Source organism: Cibotium barometz, chromosome 23 (genome assembly GCF_041138505.1).
Source record: "Cibotium barometz isolate CiBa-2024 chromosome 23, ASM4113850v1, whole genome shotgun sequence".
In the NCBI taxonomy this organism is placed as follows: domain Eukaryota; kingdom Viridiplantae; phylum Streptophyta; class Polypodiopsida; order Cyatheales; family Cibotiaceae; genus Cibotium; species Cibotium barometz.
The window spans coordinates 10,081,430-10,103,840 of record NC_141068.1 but is presented as its reverse complement, the minus strand read 5'-3'; the positions used below and the strand labels follow the sequence as shown (position 1 = coordinate 10,103,840).

At 37.2% G+C, this 22,411-nt stretch overlaps 1 protein-coding gene across 1 annotated transcript; it reads left to right on the top strand.

The window, feature by feature from the left end:
- Nucleotides 1-7,323: 7,323 nt before the first annotated feature.
- Nucleotides 7,324-9,651, top strand: LOC147625612 (uncharacterized). Its single transcript, XM_086817804.1, has 2 exons — nucleotides 7,324-8,040; nucleotides 9,045-9,651. The coding sequence occupies exons 1-2, from the start codon at nucleotides 7,426-7,428 to the stop codon at nucleotides 9,414-9,416; spliced, it is 987 nt and encodes a 328-aa protein (XP_086673930.1). The 5' UTR covers nucleotides 7,324-7,425; the 3' UTR covers nucleotides 9,417-9,651.
- The last annotated feature ends 12,760 nt before the right edge of the window (nucleotides 9,652-22,411 follow it).

Here is a 22,411-nt window from a genome sequence, read left to right as displayed (position 1 = left end):
TGCCATTACTACATTCCGTACTCCAACGGGGTGCATGAGTTGTTTAAAAGGTGCCTTCACAAAGACAAAGAAAAGAGATGTTGAGCAATTATATGGCTTGAAGTCCCACGATTGGCACAAGATGCTTCAAGTGAAACATTGAAGTTGAACATATTTAACTTGTTCAATTATGATGTATCTAATCATGGTATATAAATGTTTATAGTTTATTATTCCTACAAGCATTTCCAATTCTGCATCCCACGAAGTGCGAGAGACGATTTATAAGATGGGGGATCTTGTGAGGTTTGTACCCCAAACACTCATAGCCAATTTTCTACATGTGTTTTCCTCAAAATGATTTGTTTATTGTTTTGCATTGTAGATATGTGAGCTCAAAGGAAATCGATCCATGTACACTTGACTATGCAATGGTCATGGCGGTGGAGGTGGTTTGTTCGGTGGAGGAGACATTCCCACGGTCAATTCTCATAAGCCAACTATATCTTATGGTTCATGTCATTGATTAGATTGCCATATGTGGCACTGTGCATGCTTGATGGATGTTCTTTCTTGAGAGTTTCATGAAGACCTTGAAGGATTTTGTATGGCAAAATGCAAAGCTAGAAGGTAGTATGGCTGAGGGTTGGTTGGTACAAGAATCACTTGTTTATATCTCAGAATACCTTGCCCCAGTGGATCCCTCTCTCCCTCGCCTATGGAGCAATGAAGAAGACTTAAGGATGACCTCTCATGTTCCTCAAGGAAAGAGAAAGACCAAAGTCATGGATACAGAGATGCATAGTAAGCTTAATACCTTTTGTGTGCTTAATAGTGATGTGAAGATGGGTGGCAAAGTATGAGGATGAAAAGGCAAGAAGACAAAGTGAAAGGTCGGCATTCCATAAGCGCCATGGAAGTAGTGTGCCATACCCTGAGCACCTACGATCACTTCCCAACGATCTTGATGTAGATTGACTACATGAGGAGATGGAGAGAGTGGCGCAAGACGAAAACATGCATATCACATTGGAGGAGTGGGAGTATGCCCGAGGATGCCTCAAAAAGGTAAACAAACTTGTGTTCTCAATCATATTTTAGTATGTTAAACTTGTGAAAATTTATTTTGAGGTGTTTATAATTTTTTTTGTCTTGTTATAGTGCACAATGTTTAATGCTTTGTGGTCGGTGGGTAAATATTTTCGCACACAAAGGATTGATGAGAAGAGGAACACCCAAGATTGTGGGGTAATTGCAAGCTTTGAGGGAGCCAAAGGAGCCATGGATGATTATTGTGGATTGATCCAAAATATCATTAAGCTTCTTTGTATATATTTTGGATGTCAAGTGGTTTAAGGATGTGACACTCAAGATTGTGGGGTAATTGCAAACTTTGAGGGAGCCAACGGAGCCATGGATGATTATTGTGGATTGATCCAAAATATCATTAAGCTTCTTTATATATATTTTGGATGTCAAGTGGTTTAAGGATGTGGTGGAAAGAGGTCCTAATGCAACAATCAAGTGTCATGCAAGTGGCTTTGTGACCATTGACTCTACAAAGTTTTGGCAAGGAAAGGATCATGGGACTCTAGAGCTACCACAACATTGTGAATAGATGCATTTAATTGGTTTAAGGATGTGGTGGAAAGAGGTCCTAACGCAACAATCAAGTGTCATGCAAGTGGCTTTGTGACCATTGACTCTACAAAGTTTTGGCAAGGAAAGGATGGGACTCTAGTGCTACCACAACATTGTGAACAAATGTGGTGGAAAGAGGTCCTAATGCAACAATCAAGTGTCATGCAAGTGGCTTTGTGACCATTGACTCTACAAATTTTTGGCAAGGATGGGACTCTAGTGTCACCACAACATTGTGAACAGATGCATTTAACTATTGGTAACTACAATATATGCATTTACAAATAGTAGAGATATATTTTTTTTTGTATGATGTACCTTTGTGCTTGAATAGGTTGTGTATCAACCAATAATTGACAATAAGAGATGGTGGCATATAATTCCAATCTCACCACATTCAAGAGCCATTTATATTACATTCACCCACATTGAGCATATGGAGGAGCATGTCAACTCAACTATGCGCGTCTATGTTCTCATTCTCTTGTAGTACTACCAGCATGCCTAGGTAGTACTCGACATGCATCGAAAGCTACCAGCATGCCTAGGTAGCACTTGGCATGCATCGAAAGCTATCGGCATGCCTAGGTAGCACCCGGCAGGCATTGAAAGATACCTTGCATGCCTAGGTATAAGCTTCATGCATGAGGCTTATGCATATGTCTCATGCATATGGCCACCTCTAGAGAGATTCATAGCTCTCTAAAGACTATGCATAGAGGCTTATGGCTAATTCCTAAGTCGCACTTGAATCTATAGATATTTGGTGGTTAGTGAAATTCATGTGCTACATGTTTTTCTATTATGATCTTTCGAAGAAATTCAATTGAATTTAACATGGTGATAGATTTTGTGTGATTGAATTGGGCCATGGCCGTTTTGTTTTTGCTACATGTGTGTAAGGTCTATAAGGCCTTGAATCTATAGATATTTGGTGGTTAGTGAATATAAGATAACGGATGTGTGAAATGATGTAAATGTGTGAGGTCTATAAGCCCTTGAATCTATAGATATTTGGTGGGTGAATATAAGATAAAGGATGTGTGAAATGATGTAAATATGTGAGGTCTATAAGGCTTTGAATCTATAGATACTTGATGGTTAGGGAATATAAGATAAAGGATGTGTGAAATGATGTAAATGTGTGAGGTCTATAAGGCCTTGAATCTAGATATATTTGGTGGTTAGTGAATATACGATAAAGGATGTGTGAAATTATGTAAATATGTGAGGTCTATAAGGATTTGAATCTATAGATGGGTGGTTGTAGGATCAGGGTGCCCAATTTTGTCCACTCAGGTACCTGGTAAACAGTTTGAAAAAGACATTTGTTTACCTTTAGTGGCTAATCTCTCCTAGCTAACAAAGGAATTTCCTTTCAACTTCTTTTTTTGAAACATCACATGCAAAGTTGGGAATATATTTGCATAATGTGATTAAGCATTAGATAGTCAAAAGTCCTCAGTTTCTTAGGTACAAAATCAATGTATACACCCTATCCCAAATTTGGACTGACTCCATAAAATGCTAATATCTTTTACATTTAAACTTATATCAGATTCCCACTTTGGACCCTAGATTTTCATATAATATAGAGCTTAACTTGATTTTTTTGAGAAAATTTTAAGCTATTTGTAGATTTTCTTTAAATATTTCAAGGTCTTGAAGGTGTTATAATATATGCCACTTTTTATACCCACAATAAATACCACTTAAAATACTCAATTTTATAGATCAAAAGAGTGGTAGACAGTGAGACATTAGTGAATGTGGTGGTTAGTCAAAATTTCAAATCCCATGGTTGGATTTTTAATCATCTCTTTTTCAAAATTCTCCTAGGCAATGAGAAGGCCTACAAATATTAATAATCTAATTAGTAAAATTATATTTTTGATGTAAATCATCTAAAACCTATAGGGACTAGTGCACTTGTAATGGTGCATCTATGAAAAAAACTTAGATCACTCTAAGTATGGAAAGTTCATTTTTATCATTTCATCATATTTTTGATTAATTAGACTAATTTATAAGAATTTAATTTATATTTTCTTAATTTGAGTGCACGTGTATTTTCTATTAGTTGCTTAATCTCCTTTGAAGTGCCTTGCCCCCCCAAATTTGCTCTCCAAGCATTGTCCCAGTCCAACATAAACTTGACAAAACTGGACACCCTGATCTTGCAACAACAACCGAGATACTTGATGGTTAGTGAATATAAGATAAAGGATGTGTGACATCATGGGTAATATAAAGTGTTCACATGTAAATGTCTAGTCACATAGGTTGTGCCATTCACATGGAGTGTGCAAGCAAAGTGCATCATCAATGCTCTTGAAGCTATTGAAGCATGTAATTGGTTCTCATTTCCAGAGAATGACATTGATGAATGCATTGAAGTGATTTATGGGTCTTTCTTGCCCGATATTCATCTTCTTTGATTAAGTTAGTATTTTTTCCACCCTAGATACTTTGATTTCCAACACGCTTTTTTCAGGAAAAAACTATCAACATTTGATACTGGTTGAAACAAAAATGATAACCACACATGGAAAAAAAAAAATTTCTTTCTCCATGGCCTTCATTTAAGTTTTAAACCTAATTTTCGTAACACCCTAAATATTTTTTCTAGCATGCCTATAAATACAATACAAACTTTTCTTAGAACTATGTCTAATTTAAGAAATGGCATGTATCTTCCAAAAATTCCTAAATTTATTCATTTTTTCTAGTTCTCAAAACTAAGGCCGTTAAAACATTTTTTATCCACTTTTGAGGATTATAAATGTTATGGGCATGTAATGTTTTTCAAACACGTTTACCACATCTAGATGCATGATAACCAAGCACACTCAAGTAATTTCTTGTCTCTTTAAGTCTATTTTTGGCTCCTTTTTTTTAATTTAATCATCTACATACTATTTTTCTAGTTGAAGCCACTATTTTTTCTCAATTACAATACTAATAAAGGAATTTGTTTTTCTTCAAGTTTCAAAGAGACTAGGTTAACTCAGTAAGGATTAAAAGTAGAGAAGGCTAATGTGATTCACACCATGACCATAAGAAAGTATCCTTTTACTTATTCCTTCTTCCTATATATAGGAGGATTAAAAGTAGAGAAGGCCAATGTGATTCACACCATGATAATAAGAATGTGTTTTTTCAAAAACAATATGGCCAAGGTCCTAATAGATAGACACAAAACAAAGAGGATATCACTTATAAAATCAGTGAGAACAAGATTAATTGTACAAGCATGAACAAGTCATTAAAATTTGACAAGGTACTTTTTTTTCTTTTATCGATCTTGAAAGACATTTTCTATTAAATCATAGAAAACTACTTAAATATATAAATTCAATTGGTGAGCCTATAAAGTACCCAATGTGTTAAATTTGTATGCATCTTATGTGTTATGAAGTGCATTCCTCGATATTTACATTCCTTGAAAGCTAGTTTCAATATAGTAGAAATTATTGATGAGATAAAGGTTGAAGGAAAAATGAAGGAAATTTTATTTTTTAACATGCTTCAATAAAGTAGAAATTATTAATGAGATGAAAGGTTGAAGAAAAAATGCTCTCTCTCTCTCTCTCTCTCTCTCTCTCTCTCTCTCTCTCTCTCTCTCTCTCTCTCTCTCTCTCTCTCTCTCTCACACACACACACACACATAGAAGGATTTAATGTTCCTAATGTGATTCACACCATGACCAGAAGGAAGTGAATGGTCATTTAGAATTGATTTTACAAGCAATATGGCCAATGTCATAAAAAGTAAAATGGCCAAAGTCATAATAGGAAACCACAAAAGAAGGACAAAATAACTCATAAACAAGAAAAGCCTTGTAAAATGAGTTGTAATAATTATAAGATTAAATGTACAAACATAAACAAGTCATTCTAATTTGACAAAGTACCTTTTTCTTATCCTTATTGAAGACATATTCTATTGTACCATAGAAAACCACTAAATTATATATAAATTGTATTGGTAAGTGTATAAAAAAACCCAATGTGTTAAATTTCTATGCCATCTTACATGTTATAAATTGCATTCCTTGAGATTTACATTTTTTGAAGCAAGTTTTAAATATTTATTTGCTTTCCATAGCATGCGTCAATAAAGTGGAAGTTATTAATGAGATGAAAGGTTGAAGGAAAAATGCTCTCTCTCTCTCTCTCTCTCTCTCTCTCTCTCTCTCTCTCTCTCTCTCTCTCTCTCTCTCTCTCTCTCTCTCTCTCTCTCTCTCTCTCTCTCTCTCTCTCTCTCTTAGAGCACTTTCATGGCTACTAGGAGGAGCATCGCACAACCCTACCTTCTTTGGCTAGTACCATGTACTTTGGCAACCCACAAGATAATCCTCCTCCATAAGTCATTGTATAGGCAAGAAATATGTGAGTTGAATTGAATCAAGGGACAAGCAACACACTTTACTTATGTGTATTACCTATGAGGATATTTGAGCTAGATTCGCACGACTCTTCACCAATCGATCCTTTATTGAACCTTTCCTTTCTCAATTTATTGCAAGGCACGAGTACATTTCTCTTTTATTCTAAATTAAGGGCCTCACCTTCTCTCTTGTATATATGCACCTTACAACTATGTGCTCTTTACTTAGCCCTTGTTATAATTGCCACATGACATCAACAAAACAATCATTTACAATTGTAGAAGCTTAATCAACATTTTAAAGATTGGTTCCTAAGAGACATTTTTTAAAACCCACAAACATCAAGAGCTGAGTCTATATTAAGATGTTTTGGTGAGAGCAATTGTGTGGTTGCGAAGTGAATGCTTCAAATTTGCAGGAGTTGAAGTGACAACAACCGGTTGTCCATTTTTCTAAACGTGGGAATTGGCCGTTAATAGGTTAAACTTTTCAAGATTCCCTATTTGATTGTAATTTAATAAGCATGCAAACATACAAGTCATTCAAAACTTAAAAAAACTGGAAGTAGAGGATTGAAAATTACATCTTGAACGCATGCGATATATGGGATTTTTATAATGATATCCTCGTGTCTACTCTCTCGAGGTCGCAAGTGGTCCTACTAGCTTTTCAAGAACTTCCCCTAACTACCAATTATAATCATTGATAAGCTAGCTAGTGGGAGCTTCTTGTCTACACATGAACACTACAAAAGAAATAAAACCAATCAATAGCGTGACAATTTGGGCTCCCATGGTTAAAGGTTGGTAAAATTTTGAGTAGCAACATGGACATTGGGAAGTGTGAAATTGTGAAAGCTGGCTTCATTGTAAAAATATGGCATGGGAATGCTCGAGATATATAAGATAAAAAGGCTGCTTAGAGTTATCTTTGATGAATAGCAACAGGGACATTGGGAATTGGAGGCTAATATATTTGAATAGTATTAACGTGTAAATTGGAGGCTAAAATATTTGAATAGCATCAACGTGTAAATTGGGAAGTGATCGGATCTTCTACGGCCATAACGTTTGCTCCAAGAGCCTCAGATTTGTTTTGTGAGACCAAGGGGGTTCATGGGTACTTGCAAATGGCAACAGGCAGTCCTCACGATTCACGAACGATGGGAAATGCATTAAAATGTCGCCACTTGGGCGTGATCTTGCATGTGAGAAGTCCTCCTCGCAGATCTAAATGCACGTGATTGCACTACAAATGCGACCAAGGAGACAATCACAAGAACAGTGAACACCTCTCTCTGCGCTGAGTGAACGCGACTTCGGACCTCCTTCACACAGCTCGCGAGTCTCTTAGTGCTTCTTTTGCTGCTAATCTGATCGCTAGTGGGATTGCTGACAGCCTCATAGATAGTGCCATGAATCAATATTTCCGCGACGTTGAGCTACTGCATGAGATGTGGCCCGAGTTGGGCACATTACGCCCCTCGTCCTGTGCTGCAAGGCTTACTTCTCCTCTCAGTTTTGATGATGATCCTTGGCCTTCCTTTATCAGTTCCCCTTGCCCTAGTTCTGATCTAGTATCTAAAGATTGTGCCCCTCCCCCTGTGCTTGATGCTAGCCTCCTGCGCCGGCTTTTGCTCAAACGGGCACAACCCCACAACCCCTCCACCTTGCCACCCCCTCCCACCCATGAGACGAGGACAACTGCTCCACCTGCATCACCGCCATCCGCGCGTAAACGCAAATGGCATGTATCCAACGGCCTGGATCGCATCATCGTACGGCGTCCAAATAAGGTACGGCCAGCTGCCCAACATAGATCCAATTCAACCTCTCATACTGATAGACCATGTACCAATCATGATCCACCACGTGGAAATATCACATCAGCATCGCCAGCTCCACCCTTCCGTGCCAGCCCCTCCAAGCAGACCTTGAAATCAAAGGTGGCATGTGAGAACCACCGACGAAAGCAGATGACCGGCCTCCTCTCTACACTCCGAACATTGCTTCCGAGGCACCCTCCTCAGGTTACATTTTGCTTACGAAATCTTTGATACATTGACTTATGATTGGCTTGTGTATGTTTGATAAAAGCCAAATTAGGGTGTAATGCGTTGAGTCTCACGTGTGCCACAAATATCATTAGGAGTACCATACCATTACTAAATAGGGGTTGTTCACCTGGTCACCCAACGACTGCTGGCAATTAGGGGGCCTCAAAATAAAGCCACATCATGAGTGGGCACTTGCTCTAGTAGCTCAGGTCATCATCAGAGGTCGAGGGTTCGAGCCCTGAAACCGTAGGATTGTGTATGAGAGTGGTGTAGCTTCTAGCTCGGCTACATTCCCGCAAAAGGGGGCTTTTTCATTAAACAACCTGTATATAGTCTTTAAAGTTTAAAGGTACTAACAAATCACATATGTTTATAGCTCACCAAAAGTACATATCACCCTAATTACTACCTACATTAAAATTATTGTGTTGTTAAACATCATACTTATCTCATGTATATATAAAACATGGAGACATAGCCTAGAGGTAAGGTGTTGAAGTCCCATACATGAGGTGCTCGGTTCAAAGCATGCTGGCTGTTGACAGCGGCACGAAAGCGCACACACACGAGCACAAAGATTTAAAAAAAAACACATAGTATATATATATGTGGGTATAAGAATAGGGGCCTAGCACATGATGCATACATATTGGTGTCCTACACGTGTGTCCTACACGTACATACACCTATTTCCTTTCCATATACCAGTAGAGAGTATCGTACCCAATACCTATCACATGTGCATGTATGGTATTTATGGATGTAGCACCCATCACATATATGGTGTCGTACATGTACATACACCTATTTCCTTTCCATGTATAGCAGTAGAGAGTATACTACATGTACGCAATACCGATCACACGTGCATGTATGGTATTCTAGAGGTAATACCCATCACATGCGTATATATGGTGTCCCAGATTAGCATGTAGCTTTTGCGGTTCATAGCACTCACAAGTGTTTCTGTCTTGCAGAAGCACAGATGCCTCATAATTGATGACGCTTGTGATTACATTCAATCGCTCGAGAAAAGGCTGCACATCTTGAAGATGAAAATGCACATAATGACCGCAGTTCTCAGCCAAACAAATCACTGCTCAAAGTCGTTCAATGAAGAAAATCGTGAACTCGCAACTCAAGTACAAGTCTCGGTTTTCAAAGACCATGATATGATTTACATCACCATTGGCTGCTTGGAGAAGATCCCTGGCCTATTTTGCAGCATTCTGAGCATCTTTCAGCAACGCGGCTTGGATGTCACTAACGCAAACCTTTCCCAGAGTGAAGTCGCTGTCGTGTATGTGTTTCATGTGAAGGTGGGAAAAATTAAAGGATCATATGTGTAAATGTCAGCCTTCTTGTTGGTTATAAGAACCTCCTTAATCTTCAACTAACTGCAAGTCTCTATTACATGGTGCCATTAGCAGGCAGCTTGACATAAGCCTTGACTGGAGACATTTTGGGAGCAAACACTGGCTGGCACTAGAATGACTTGCCAATGCCATAGTACATTTTATCTCCCAAACAACCTCATTGTTATCAGAAAGCCCATTAATTATGACTTAAACAATGCATTTCTTGGGCATATTTATGGCTTAGTCGCATTCGGGCTCTTTAAATTCAGCTTGTAAATTGATTTTTTTGCCTGTATTTTGGTCAATTTTTTGGGAACTCACCTCCACCACTGCAGCAACCAGCTCACCAAGCTCACTAATGATTAGTTGATCCCCTTGCGATATCTTTTCTCTCTCCACGTATCAAACTGTGGTGGCCATCTTACAAGCTTCCCTAGCTACGTCTGCAGTTCGTTGCTCTGTTTAACACTGAAAGGCTCCACAGAATTGGATGTTGCATCCTCAGTACAGTTCGGGTCTAGTAGAAGCTAGGAGCTAACAGAGTGACGTCGTCGTTGATACGCATGTGCATAAAAGGTATGCTCCGCGACGTCATCGTTGATACGCATGTGCATAAAAGGTGTAAGAGCCTCTCTCTAATAGGCAATAGCAGCATACTTGCATGAAATCCCCTCCGAACTCTTCCAACCTCACGGGACTACCAGTGCCGAAATGTAGCAGTCTAACCTCACTGAGCCCCCAAGTCAGGTTGTTATGTGGATTGCGGTATATTTGTATATAAATCGCTACGAAGATGCGAGAACTACCCTCCTTGAATTGATAAACATGATATATTTCTATCTCTAGAAATCCATATTTCTTTAAAAAATATTTTTTATAGACATTGTTATATAGTGATTTTTTTTTGCATAGTGATCTACCATATAGTAATGTTTCGTTATATAAATTACTATATAGCTATCTGTTGATTTACTACATGGCATTGTTTTCCTATATAAATTATTATATATCGATTTGCTAAAAATAATTTGCTGTATAGTAAATTGTCTTTCTAGCAAATAATTTCTTACATAGTAAAACAATTTCCTATATAGTAAATCTTTTCTTATGAATTTGCTATGTAGTAAGTAACTTACTAGAAAGAAAATGCAGGAAGTGTCTCACATTTTCTAGATTTCACTCTTACCATATAAATTCATTCTATATTCTAGCAAATTACTAGATAAATTTATCTAGTACGAGTTTTCACTCTTACTAGATAAATTCATTCTATCTAGCAAATTACTTAACATTTTCTTTTTTTTTGCTACATAGGAACTTGTCAAAATTTCCTCTAGTGCCATTCATGCAGACATGTGTTACTCCTCCCCACGCCTAAGCTAGAGTAAGTGCATAAATGTTATTGGAAACTCTCTCTCTCTCTCTCTCTCTCTCTCTCTCTCTCTCAAAACGCGTTTATCAAGAGTTATCTCTATTATGTTACAAGAGTGTTCCAATAAGTTCCAAAAAGTCACTTATGTATTACCATGTGTTCACATCAGGTTGAACATCCATTACAAGGACTCAAAAAGAGTGTGGCTTTATAACATCCTCTTTATTGCCCTGGGAGGTGCACTCATATGCAGGAAGGTCATGCAGTGGCCTTTGAATCCCGAAAGCTCAGAACGCATGAGAGGAATTATGCTGTCCACGACTTGGAATTACTTTCAGTAGTCTATGCCTTAAAGTTGTAGAGACATTACCTATTAGGAAAAAGATTCACTTTGGTGACAGATCATCAGAGCTTAAAGTGGATCTTTACTCAGAAGGACCTCAACATGCGCCAAAGAAGGTGGATGCAGACCTTACAGGAATTTGATTTTGAAATCAAGTACCGCCTAGGCAAAGAAAATATGGTAGCAGATGTCCTCAGCAGAAAAGCCTCCTTGCTTGCAATTACTGTAATATCAAATCCTCTAATTATTGAAGCAAGAGAGAAGATCATGCAGGATAGATTCTTTGGCCCTATTGCTACCCTACTTATGCAGGAAAGCAAAACTCCATAGGAGTTGAACAGAGTTCAAGGGTACAGCCTGGATGATGGCATTATGTATTATAATCGCAGGCTATGCATTCCCAATGATGAGAGAACCAAGGATCAAATTCAAAATGTAAAATCCCTGTCCCCACCGCGCAACAGATTCGAGGTGCTAACAGCGGAGTAGCACATCTTGCGCGGGGTAGGGTCCCACACTCGGGGCCTCGCCCACGGATATCCGGACAGGTGACTAATTCCTCAATTCTTCCAAACCGAACTCGAAAAAACTTCTCTTGCCTGGAAAGCATAGGCGATTCCACCAGGATAACTTTTTCCTAATGTAGTCAAAAGTCTTAACTAACTGAGCTCATCTGACCGACCCCGTAAGTCCCATAATAAGATCAGGGAAAAAGACTGTACTTGGATCATAGAGACCAATGCTTTTTTCCTCATTGAGAGGCACAGCCGTTGATTCTTTTTCAAAGAACAATTTTTGTCCGGGATTTACTTCATCTATCGAACTAAACAGAAATTGAGTCTCGATTTACGGATCCATCAGTCCAACCATCCAGTCCCATGGGTTAGCCAACCGCCCAACCAGTGTAGTGATGGGATCCAATTAGGAATTTGGTTAGGTTTTGTCCGGGATACCAGGGAAAAGAGTTCCCATGTCCCCTAGCCGGAATTTCAAGCAAATTTAACTCCAGTCACACCACTTACACACCCAATATGAAATTGCCTTTTTCCTAGATTCAAATGTATTTAATTCAGTCATTTAATGAAATCATAGTGTTACTGATCAGAAACTTCCAAGTATCCGGTTGAATCTTAATTTCCAATCAATCCTTCATCAGAGTATCTATGGCATCATTGGCAACCAGAACGCTCACCACCTGTTCACTCAAGGGCCTTTTCTATAGTTCCTAGCTCATAGTACCCGGTAGATAATCACTTATAAAAATCAAGATGGAATCCTCGTTGAAGATCAGCAAGATCAACCAACAGATCCATATAAGAGAGCTATGGACTCATCAGTTAAGGACCAGCAAGGTCAATCAACTAGATCCATACTCGGTTTCAGAAAACAACTTACTCCTTGTTCCAATATCTTCCACGACGCACGTGTGGGTATCTTCGGCGACCCCAGAGCCCGAGCACCGTATGGTCAGCACCCTCTAGGATCCTTCGCACGTCACCTAGCGCTTCACTCATAGGCCGCTTCCTTGGTCCCTCATCCACCGTACCGGAAGCTCACCATTTAAATCGAACCGAGGCTGGTCAAGACCTCGGCCGACCTTGCTACGCGAGACGTCCTCCATTGACTCTCCGTTTAGCAATTGCAACTTTATCAGTTAGGTCTCCACGACCTTAATCACAAGACGGTCAAAATGCTTCCCCAGCATTCTTGACATAAAACAGTCATTTACAAACAGGTTACAAATACAGTTTCTATAATGAACTCACGTCTTTCCAGATTGTTCCACATCAATCCATAGTACTTAACCCAATTCCAAATCACATGTGTATCCATTCTTCACTAAATACATCCATTTTCACATCTACATCCACATTCATACATCCACATTCACATCTACATCCATACATCCACACCCATACATCTATATCATACATTCACATCCGCTTTCACATTCAAACATCCACATCCATACATCCATATCCACATCCATATCCACATTCACACATCCACACATCCACATTCACATTCACATGCATCCACATTCTTACATCCATATCCACATCCATACATCCATTTCCACATCCATATTCATACATCCACATCCACATCCACATCCATACATCCACATCCACATCTACATCCATACATCCATTTTCACATCTACCTCCACATTCATACATCCACATTCACATCTACATCCATACATCCACATCCATATCCACATCCATCTATATCATACATTCACATCCGCTTTCACATTCATACATCCACATCCATACATCCATTTCTATATTCCCATTCATATAACCACATACGCCTTCATATCTATTCTTTTACATCACATCCATTCTCGCCCTATCACAACCTATATACATCTTATCCCATCAAATACACTTCTTACCTCATCCCATACACATCTTATCACATCTCAACTCATCCCATATGCATCTTATCACATCCTAACTCATCTTATCACATCCTAACTCATCCCATATGCATCTTATCTCATCCTATCACATCTCATATACCTCTTATCACATCCTATCACATCTCATACACATCTTATCACATCCTATCACTTTCCATACGCATCTTACCACATCCTATCACATCTCATACGCCTCTTATCACATCCTATCACATCTCATATGCATCTTATCACATCCTATCACTTCTCATACGCATCTTATCACATCCTGTGCATCTTATTAGGCGTAAAGACAACTTTAGTAGGAATAACACTTTTATAATAATCCTTTTATGCATTTTACTATGCATAAATTCTAATTTAATGAGAATAATACTCTCGAAATAAAAATAAATCTTTTATACATCTTTCTATGCATAAATTTCCATCTTAATGAAATTAACACTTTTAGAATAAAAATAAATCTTTTATGCATCTATCTATACATAAAGTCAAAATTGATAAGAATAACTCTTTTGGGTTATAATAATTTCTTTATGCATCTTTCCATGCAATGAAAATCATTCTTTTGATATAAAAGAATTTCTTTTATGCATCTAATTTATGCATAAAATCCTTTATAATGAAAATCACACTTTTAATATTAAAAAAATTCTTTTATGAATCTACTTATGCATAAAAATCAATTATGATGAAAATCACACTTTTGTAAATAAATATTTCTAGTATACATTTTTCTATGTCTAGAATGAAAATAACCCTTTAAGAATACTCATACGATGGGGATTACTCTTTTTAACATCAAATTTAATTACAAGAAATCCTCTTTTTCTTAATTCATCAATTATGCATAATATAAAAATCAATTTCTCCATGATTACAATGAAATTCTTTCAATTAATCTAGGATGATAATTCCTAGAATATGGTAGGAAGTCCTCTTTTCATGCTTTGAATGAAATTATTTTATGTGTAATTTTTACAGAAATTTTGCCATAGCTCCGCTACTATGACTAATAAATCTCAATTATTTTAAAGGATAAAGCTTATTATTAAGGGAATGATTAGAATGATCCCTAATTGGATCATTAATCCATAATGATTGAATTATCAATATTCATGAAATACATAAACTAAAAGCATAGAAAAAAGCCATTAATTTGCATAGATTAATCTTTGGATTAAGGAAAAGCTTTATGAAAAGCTTCATTTGGATTGAGAATAGGTCATGAGAATGACCATTCTTTGAGTGAGAGAGAGAGAAATTACATAAAAACCATTAATATTAAGCATAAATGGAAATTTATGTAATTCTTTACTACCATTCATCAATTAACTTGGATAGCATTCAAAAACCATTCTAATTAAGCTTCTCAAGCTTGAGAGAGGTTGAGAAGAGAGAAACATTGAGAATTTATAGAAAATATCAAAATTCACCATTTACCTTACAAATTGCTTGATTCTTTGTTCACGGTAGAGACCCCCAACCAATCAGTTGGTTTGGTGTGCTGATGGAGTCACCAATGGAGATTGAAGAAAGAGGGAAGCTCCAATTTCTTCAATTTGGAGAGAATTTTAGAGAATAGTAAAAATTAGCATAATTTTAGCATAGTAAAATTCTCCTATTTTTTTACAAAGACTCAGATTCTATTTATAGGAGAGGGAGGCTCTAACCAAGACCAACTGATTTCTAGAATTTTCTAGATTTCAATTTGGTTGAATTTGGACTAGATTTGGACCTAGTTTGGTTCCTTTTTTATTCGGTTTGATCCAAGAGAGAGGAGAGATAAAAATATCACATTATTTTTTAGTTTAAAATTCATTCAAGCATGTGAAGTATGCACCTCCTTGAAGGGACTCCCCTTCCTTACATATGTGTCAAAATGGAATGATTATACCCAAAATATCTCATTTTTTTAGTAATACTCATAGTTTTTTACTAATAACCCTTGTACATAGTCAACTCTTCATCTTATGTGAGTATTTACTCATTTTTGGGTAATTTCTTTTACAAATTGGATTTATCTCCTCCCCACACAAGGATTGATCTAATTAACCCATAGGAACCTTAATTTAAAATTTCAAAAAAATCTTGACCCTCAGGATAATGCCTCTTGAGCAGATTATAATTGATTTCTAATGCACCTTCTGGAAATCTTTTTGAACTTCTGTTTCAGGGGAACTTATATTAATAGGATGAGAAATTTTTTTATCCAAAAATATTCAAAATCTAAATAATCTTTCTCTAGAATATTTTCTCTCTCTAGGCCAAAACAGGTAGAAACAAGATCTTTGATATTTCTGAAGAGGGATTTGACTACAGGGGAAGATACTGGACATCTTGAGAGGCTGAGGAGGAATCTTACATTCTACCCCACTTAAAAAACGCGAGATGTCCTCATCTCGCAAAGCTAGAGGAGAATTCTTTTTTGTTTCTTATATTTTGGTGAACCCAAATAGAATCCTGGGATAAAGATCCCTTATATTGTAAGATTCCTCCCCCAACCCCTTTTTGATGTCTAGTATCTTCCCCTGTAATCAATCCCTCTTCAGAAATATAAAGGCCTTGTTCTAACTGTTTTAGCCTAGAGAGAGAAAAATATGCTAGAGAGAGAATATTCAGATTATGAATATTTTTGGATAGAAAAATAACTCATCTTATTAAAATAAGTTCCCCTGAAACAGAAATTCAAAAAGAATTTTCCAATGTGCAATTGGAATTAATTGGAAATAAGTATAAAGAACCTTAGTCTAAGGGTCTAGATTTTAAGATATTTTTAGATTATGGTCCAATTAAGGTTCCTATGGGCCAATAGCATCAATCCATGTGTAGGGAGGAGATAAATCCAATTTGTAAAAGAAGATACCCAAAAATGAGTAAATGCTCACATAAGATGAAGAGTTGAAAATGTACAAGGTTTATTAGTAAAAAAACTATGAGCAATATTAAAAATATGAGATATTTTGGGTATCCAAAAATGAGTAAATGCTCACATAAGATGAAGAGTTGAAAATGTACAAGGTTTATTAGTAAATAAACACATATGTAAGGAAGGGGAGTTCTTTAAAGGAGGTGCATATTTCACATAAGATGAAGAGTTGAAAATGTACAAGGTTTATTAGTAAATAAACACATATGTAAGGAAGGGGAGTTCTTTAAAGGAGGTGCATATTTCACATAAGATGAAGAGTTGAAAATGTACAAGGTTTATTAGTAAAAAAACTATGACACATATGTAAGGAAGAGGAGTTCTTTAAAGGAGGTGCATATTTCACATAAGATGAAGAGTTGAAAATGTACAAGGTTTATTAGTAAAAAACTATGAGCAATAAAATTTTGACACATATGTAAGGAAGGGGAATTCTTTAAAGGAGGTGCATATTTCACATGCTTGAATGAGTTTTAAACAAAAAAATAATGTGATATTTTTATCTCTCATCTCTCTTGAACCAAACCAAATCAAAATGGAACCAAACCGAATCAAAAAGTAACCAAACTAGGTCCAAATCTAGTCCAAATTCAACCAAACTGACTTGGAAAATTCTAGAATCAGTTTGTTTGGTTAGGAGCTCAATTTTTCCTATAAATAGAACCTCCCCTTGTTGAAAAAAATATAGAGTCTTATGCCTTGTTACTCTACTCCACCTAAGCTAAAATATATAGTGTCTTATGCTTTGTTACTCTACTCCACCTAAGCCAAAATAGATAGAGTCTTATGCCTTGTTACTCTACTCCACCTAAGCTAAAATATATAGTGTCTTATGCTTTGTTACTCTACTCCACCTAAGCCAAAATAGATAGTGTCTTATGCTTTGTTACTCTACTCCACCTAAGCCAAAATATAGAGTGTCTTATGCATTGTTACTCTACTCTACCTAAGCCAAGAACTGTGAATTCTTTAATAATTCACTAGTTTTTGATACTTCTCTCTTTCTTCAATCCCCATTGGTGGCTCCATCAACATCCTAAACCAATTGATTGGTTGGGGGCCTCTACCGTGAATAAAGAATCAAGCAAATTATAAGGTAAGTATATTGAATTTTGATCTTTTCTATAATTACTCAATGATTCTCTCTTCTCAACCCCTCTCAAGCTTGAGAAGTTTAATTGGTATGGTTTTTTAAGTGCTATTGAAGTTAATTGGTGAATAGTAGTGAAGAGTTACATAATTTAATAAATGCTATAGAAGTTAATTTCCATTTATGTTTAAATTCTAATGGTTTTTATGTAAATTCTCTCTCTCACTCAAGAAATGGTCATACTCATGACCCATTCTTAATCCAAATGAAGCTTTTCATAAAGCTTTTCCTTAATCCAAGATTAAGCTATGCTTGAGGCCAAATTAATGGCTTTTTTCTATGCTTTTAGTTTATGTATATTGATGATTCAATCCATTATGGATTGATGATCCAATTAGAGACCATTCTAATTATTTTCTTAATGATCCAATTAGAGACCATTATGGATTGATGATCCAATTAGAGACCATTCTAATTATTTCTTTAATAATGAGCCTTATCCCTTAGAAAAAAATTGAGATTTATCAGTCATAGTAGCGGAGCTATGGCAAAATTTTTATAGAAATTACGCATAAAATAATTTCATTCAAAGCATAAAAAGAGGACTTCCTACCATATTCTAGGAACTATCATCCTAGATTAATTAAAAGAATATTATTATGCATGGAGATATGGATGGATGCATGTAGATGTAGATGTATAGATGTAGATGTGAATGGAAATGTGGATGTATACATGTAGATGTAGATGTATAGATGTAGATGTGGATGTGGAGGTGGATGGATGCATGTAGATGTAGATGTATAGATGTAGATGGGAATGGAGATATGGATGTATGCATGTAAATGTAGATGTATAGATGTAGATGTGGATGTGGAGGTGGATGGATGCATGTAGATGTAGATGTATAGATGTAGATGTGAATGGAGATATGGATGGATGCATGTAGATGTAGATGTAGAGATGTAGATGTGGATGTGGAGGTGGATGGAAGCATGTAGATGTAGATGTATAGATGTAGATGTGAATGGAGATGTGGATGTATGCATGTAGATGTAGGTGTATAGATGTAGATGTGGATGTAGAAGTGGATGTTTGCATGTAGATGTAGATGTATAGATGTGGATGTGAATGTGGAGGTGAATGTATGCATATAGATGTAGATGTATGGAGGTGAATGTGAATGTGGATGTGGATGTATGCATAGAGATGTAGATGTATGCATGTAGATGTGAATGTACGCATATAGATGTGGATGTATGGATGTGAATATACGATATGTGATGTGAGGGAATCTGAGTGATGAGATGGAAATGATGTGATGGGATGAGTATACATATAAATGGAATATGAAATAAGTAATGTAGACTGATGAGGGATAATGTGGAAAAATGAAAGTTAAAATAGAAATTGTATTGTAAACTGTTTGTAAATGCTGTTTGTAAAAGATTGTTTTATGTCAAGAATGCTGGGGGGAGCATTTTGACCGTCTTGTGATTAAGGTCGTGATGGTAAAGTTGCAACTGCTGACGGGGAGTCAATGAAGGACGTCTCGCGTAGCAAGGTCGGCCGAGGTCTTGACCAGCCTCGGTGCGATTAAAATGGTGAGCTTCTGGTACGGTGGATGAGGGGCCAAGGAAGCGGCCTATGCGTGAAGCGCTAGGTCACCTGCGAAGGATCCTAGAGGGTGCTGACCATACGGTGCTCGGGCTCTGGGTCGCCTAGGATACCCACGCGTGCGTCGAGGAAGATATTGGAACAGAGTTGGAGTTGTTTTCTGAAATCGGGCATGGATCTGGTTGATTGACCTTGCTGGTCTTCAATGGATGAGTCCATGGCCCCTTATATGGATCTGTTGGTTGATCTTGCTGATCTTCAACGAGAGTCCATCTTGATAAGTGATTATATTGCCGAGTATTATGGGCTAGGGACTATCGAAACGGCTCCTGAGCGTTCTAGTTGCCAATGATGCCATAGATACTCTGATGAAGGAATGATGGGAAATTAAGAATCAATTGGATAAATTGGCAGATTGTGATCAGTGATACTATGGTTTTATTAAAGGATTGTTTTAAACTGGTTGAATTTGGTTGAAAAAGGCAATTTCATATTGGGTGTGTGAGTGGTGTGACTAGTTTTATTTTGCATGAACATCCGGCTAGGGGGCCTTGGAACTCTTTTCCTTGGTACCCGGGACAAAACCTAACCAAATTCTTAATTGGATCCCATCACTACAGTGGTTGGGCGGTTGGCTAACCCATGGGACTGGATGGGGTTAGGCTGGACTGATGGATCCGTAAATCGAGACTCAAACTTTTGTTTTTACGAAAAAAAAAAATCTCGGACAGTAACTGTTCTATGGATAGGAATCAACGGCTGTGCCTCTTGAATGGGGAAAAAAGCGTTGATCCCAATGATCCAAGTGCAAGTTTCTTCCTTGAACTGACCAAGTATCTTATAAATGTAATTGGATCATCTCGATCAGAAATGATCTTGACTACGTTAGAGTAAAAAGTTATCCTGGTGGAATCGCCCGTGCTTCCGGTTAAGAAAGTTTTTCCGGGTTCGGTTTTGGAACAACCGACGGATTAGTCTCTTATCCGGATATCCGTGGGCGAGGCCCCGAATGTGGGACCCCTGTTCCGCACGAGAAGTGCTACTTCCGCTGCTAGTATCCCAAATCTGTTGCTTGGTGAGAACAGGGATCTTACAGTTGGTATCAAAGCATTTGGTTAATAAAGATCAACTGAGAAGACAAATATGTCAAAAAATTATCAAGAAACACCAAAAGGTTATAATTGTGTGATATAATTCATACAATTTGATATTCAAACTGAAATTCATAATTTGGTAATCGGTTCTTCAGATGGAAGTACCGCAATTATATAGAATCCCTGACTTGCTTGAGGCCTAGACATGATAGTATTTACCTTATAATTCCAAGGGCCGTGACTACGCGTATATACCGAGAGTATACTGCAGCTCTTTACTGACAGTATATACGAGTAAATCTAAGACTTGAAATTATAAGCGTTAATGCTATCCAGATGATGGTTTCGAATGTGATTGATATGATTTTTAATTCTGTTTGAGAATTGATGAATTGATTTGGATTCTGATTGAAAATGCTGATTGAAAATGCTGATTGAAAAAAAAATGTTGATTTTTAAAAAATTAGTTGAAATATAATGAAACCACAATGAGGGGGAATGGGACGAGTCCCTGTGATGATATTCATAACTAGAATGATGATAACGAATTCACCAAATCACTATGAGATTAGTGGATTATGCTGTCAGATTACTACTGTTAATACTTGACCGGTAGATCAAGTTAAGGGATGTCAAATTGAGAACTTGCTTGACTGAAATTTCCGTGGGGAGGAATGTCCCGAAGGAAACTTTTCAGTCTAATGGACCTTTATCATGTTAAAGATATGAATGACATGATCTAAATGAATTGTTATTTAATGATGAGTTCTATATAAGGGATATTTATCCCAGTGTTCTGTTGGGTTGACTAGAATATAAGGAACCCTAGAATAAAATTGGATCTTAAGAAAAAGAGTTGTCCTCTACCTTGCGAGATGAGGACATCTCGCACTTTTTAAGTGGGGTAGGATGTAAGATTCCTCCCCAGCCTTCGAGGTATACAGGAGTAAGAATCTCCCTTTCTGATCTTATAATTATTCCCTCTCTAAAATAAAAGAAAGTTTTTGTTTAAAAAAGGAAGACCCTTTCCCCTAGAATACTTCTCAGGAGTCCCACCTGTTTTAAAGATTTAGAACAATGAGTTCAAAAGTGAGAATCGGTGTTTTGGATACCAAGGTTTTGGTTTTCATTCGAGTACGGCCCAAAAGAAGTTCTTTATCTCTTGGGGAGTATAAGAAGTTATCCCCCAGATATTGTGACCCTTATATCTAGTAGGTGACTTAGCCTACAAGCTTCTTTTATCTCCTCATCTCAAAATTCTTAATGCCTTCTATAGAAAAATGTGTCAAACACAAATCATGGAAAGACGGTAAAACTTCAGTGGCAAGTTACCGTTGCCTTCTAGGTTACGCTAGCTCCTTCCTTTATATAAATCGTAACTTTTACTTGTCGCTCACAGTAATCTTACTCCCATCAATCTCCTTTCTTTCTTAATCTCCTTCATGGCTTGGCAGCAGGAATTAGTTTTATCCCTGATGATTTCTCACCTTCAAGACGCAAGAGAGTCTGTGAAGAAAGACTTTATAGAACAGTATGAGCGCTCACTTTTTCCTCACCTAGGAACTTCTGTAGCGCAGACCAAATGGCGGACCTATCAAAACATAACTAGGGTAACACCCTGGGGTCAGCAACACTTTCGTAACAATGTCCGCTTGGCCATGGTTATTGAAGCTTTGGGTTTGGGTCCCCGATACTACTGTGTCATGAGATCAAGGCATCTTGGGTTTTCTGAGCGGGTCTTCTTACTGGCATGTTTTCTTCCTCATGAGAAGATATGCCTTTACCCCGTTTTTGGCTTGCCTCTCAGAGGTCCTTTTGTTAGATCACCTCATACCACTGAGATAGGTGCGGCAATAACCAGCAGAATCATTCCCATAGATGAGTTACCCTATACTTGTGCAGCTTATGAAGACTGCTTTTGTGACCATATGATGGACGGGCTTATGGAAGTGTAAAGAGTTTCTCTATCTTTACTGTATAAGTTCCGAGAATGAATAAAGTTTAAATCTTGTTCTTATTTTGAATCTTGCTCTCTTTAAGACTTTTCTTGGTGGTTAATCGTGATTAAAATTTTTCTCTAAGTCTCATATTCGTGCATCTTGCGAAATTATTC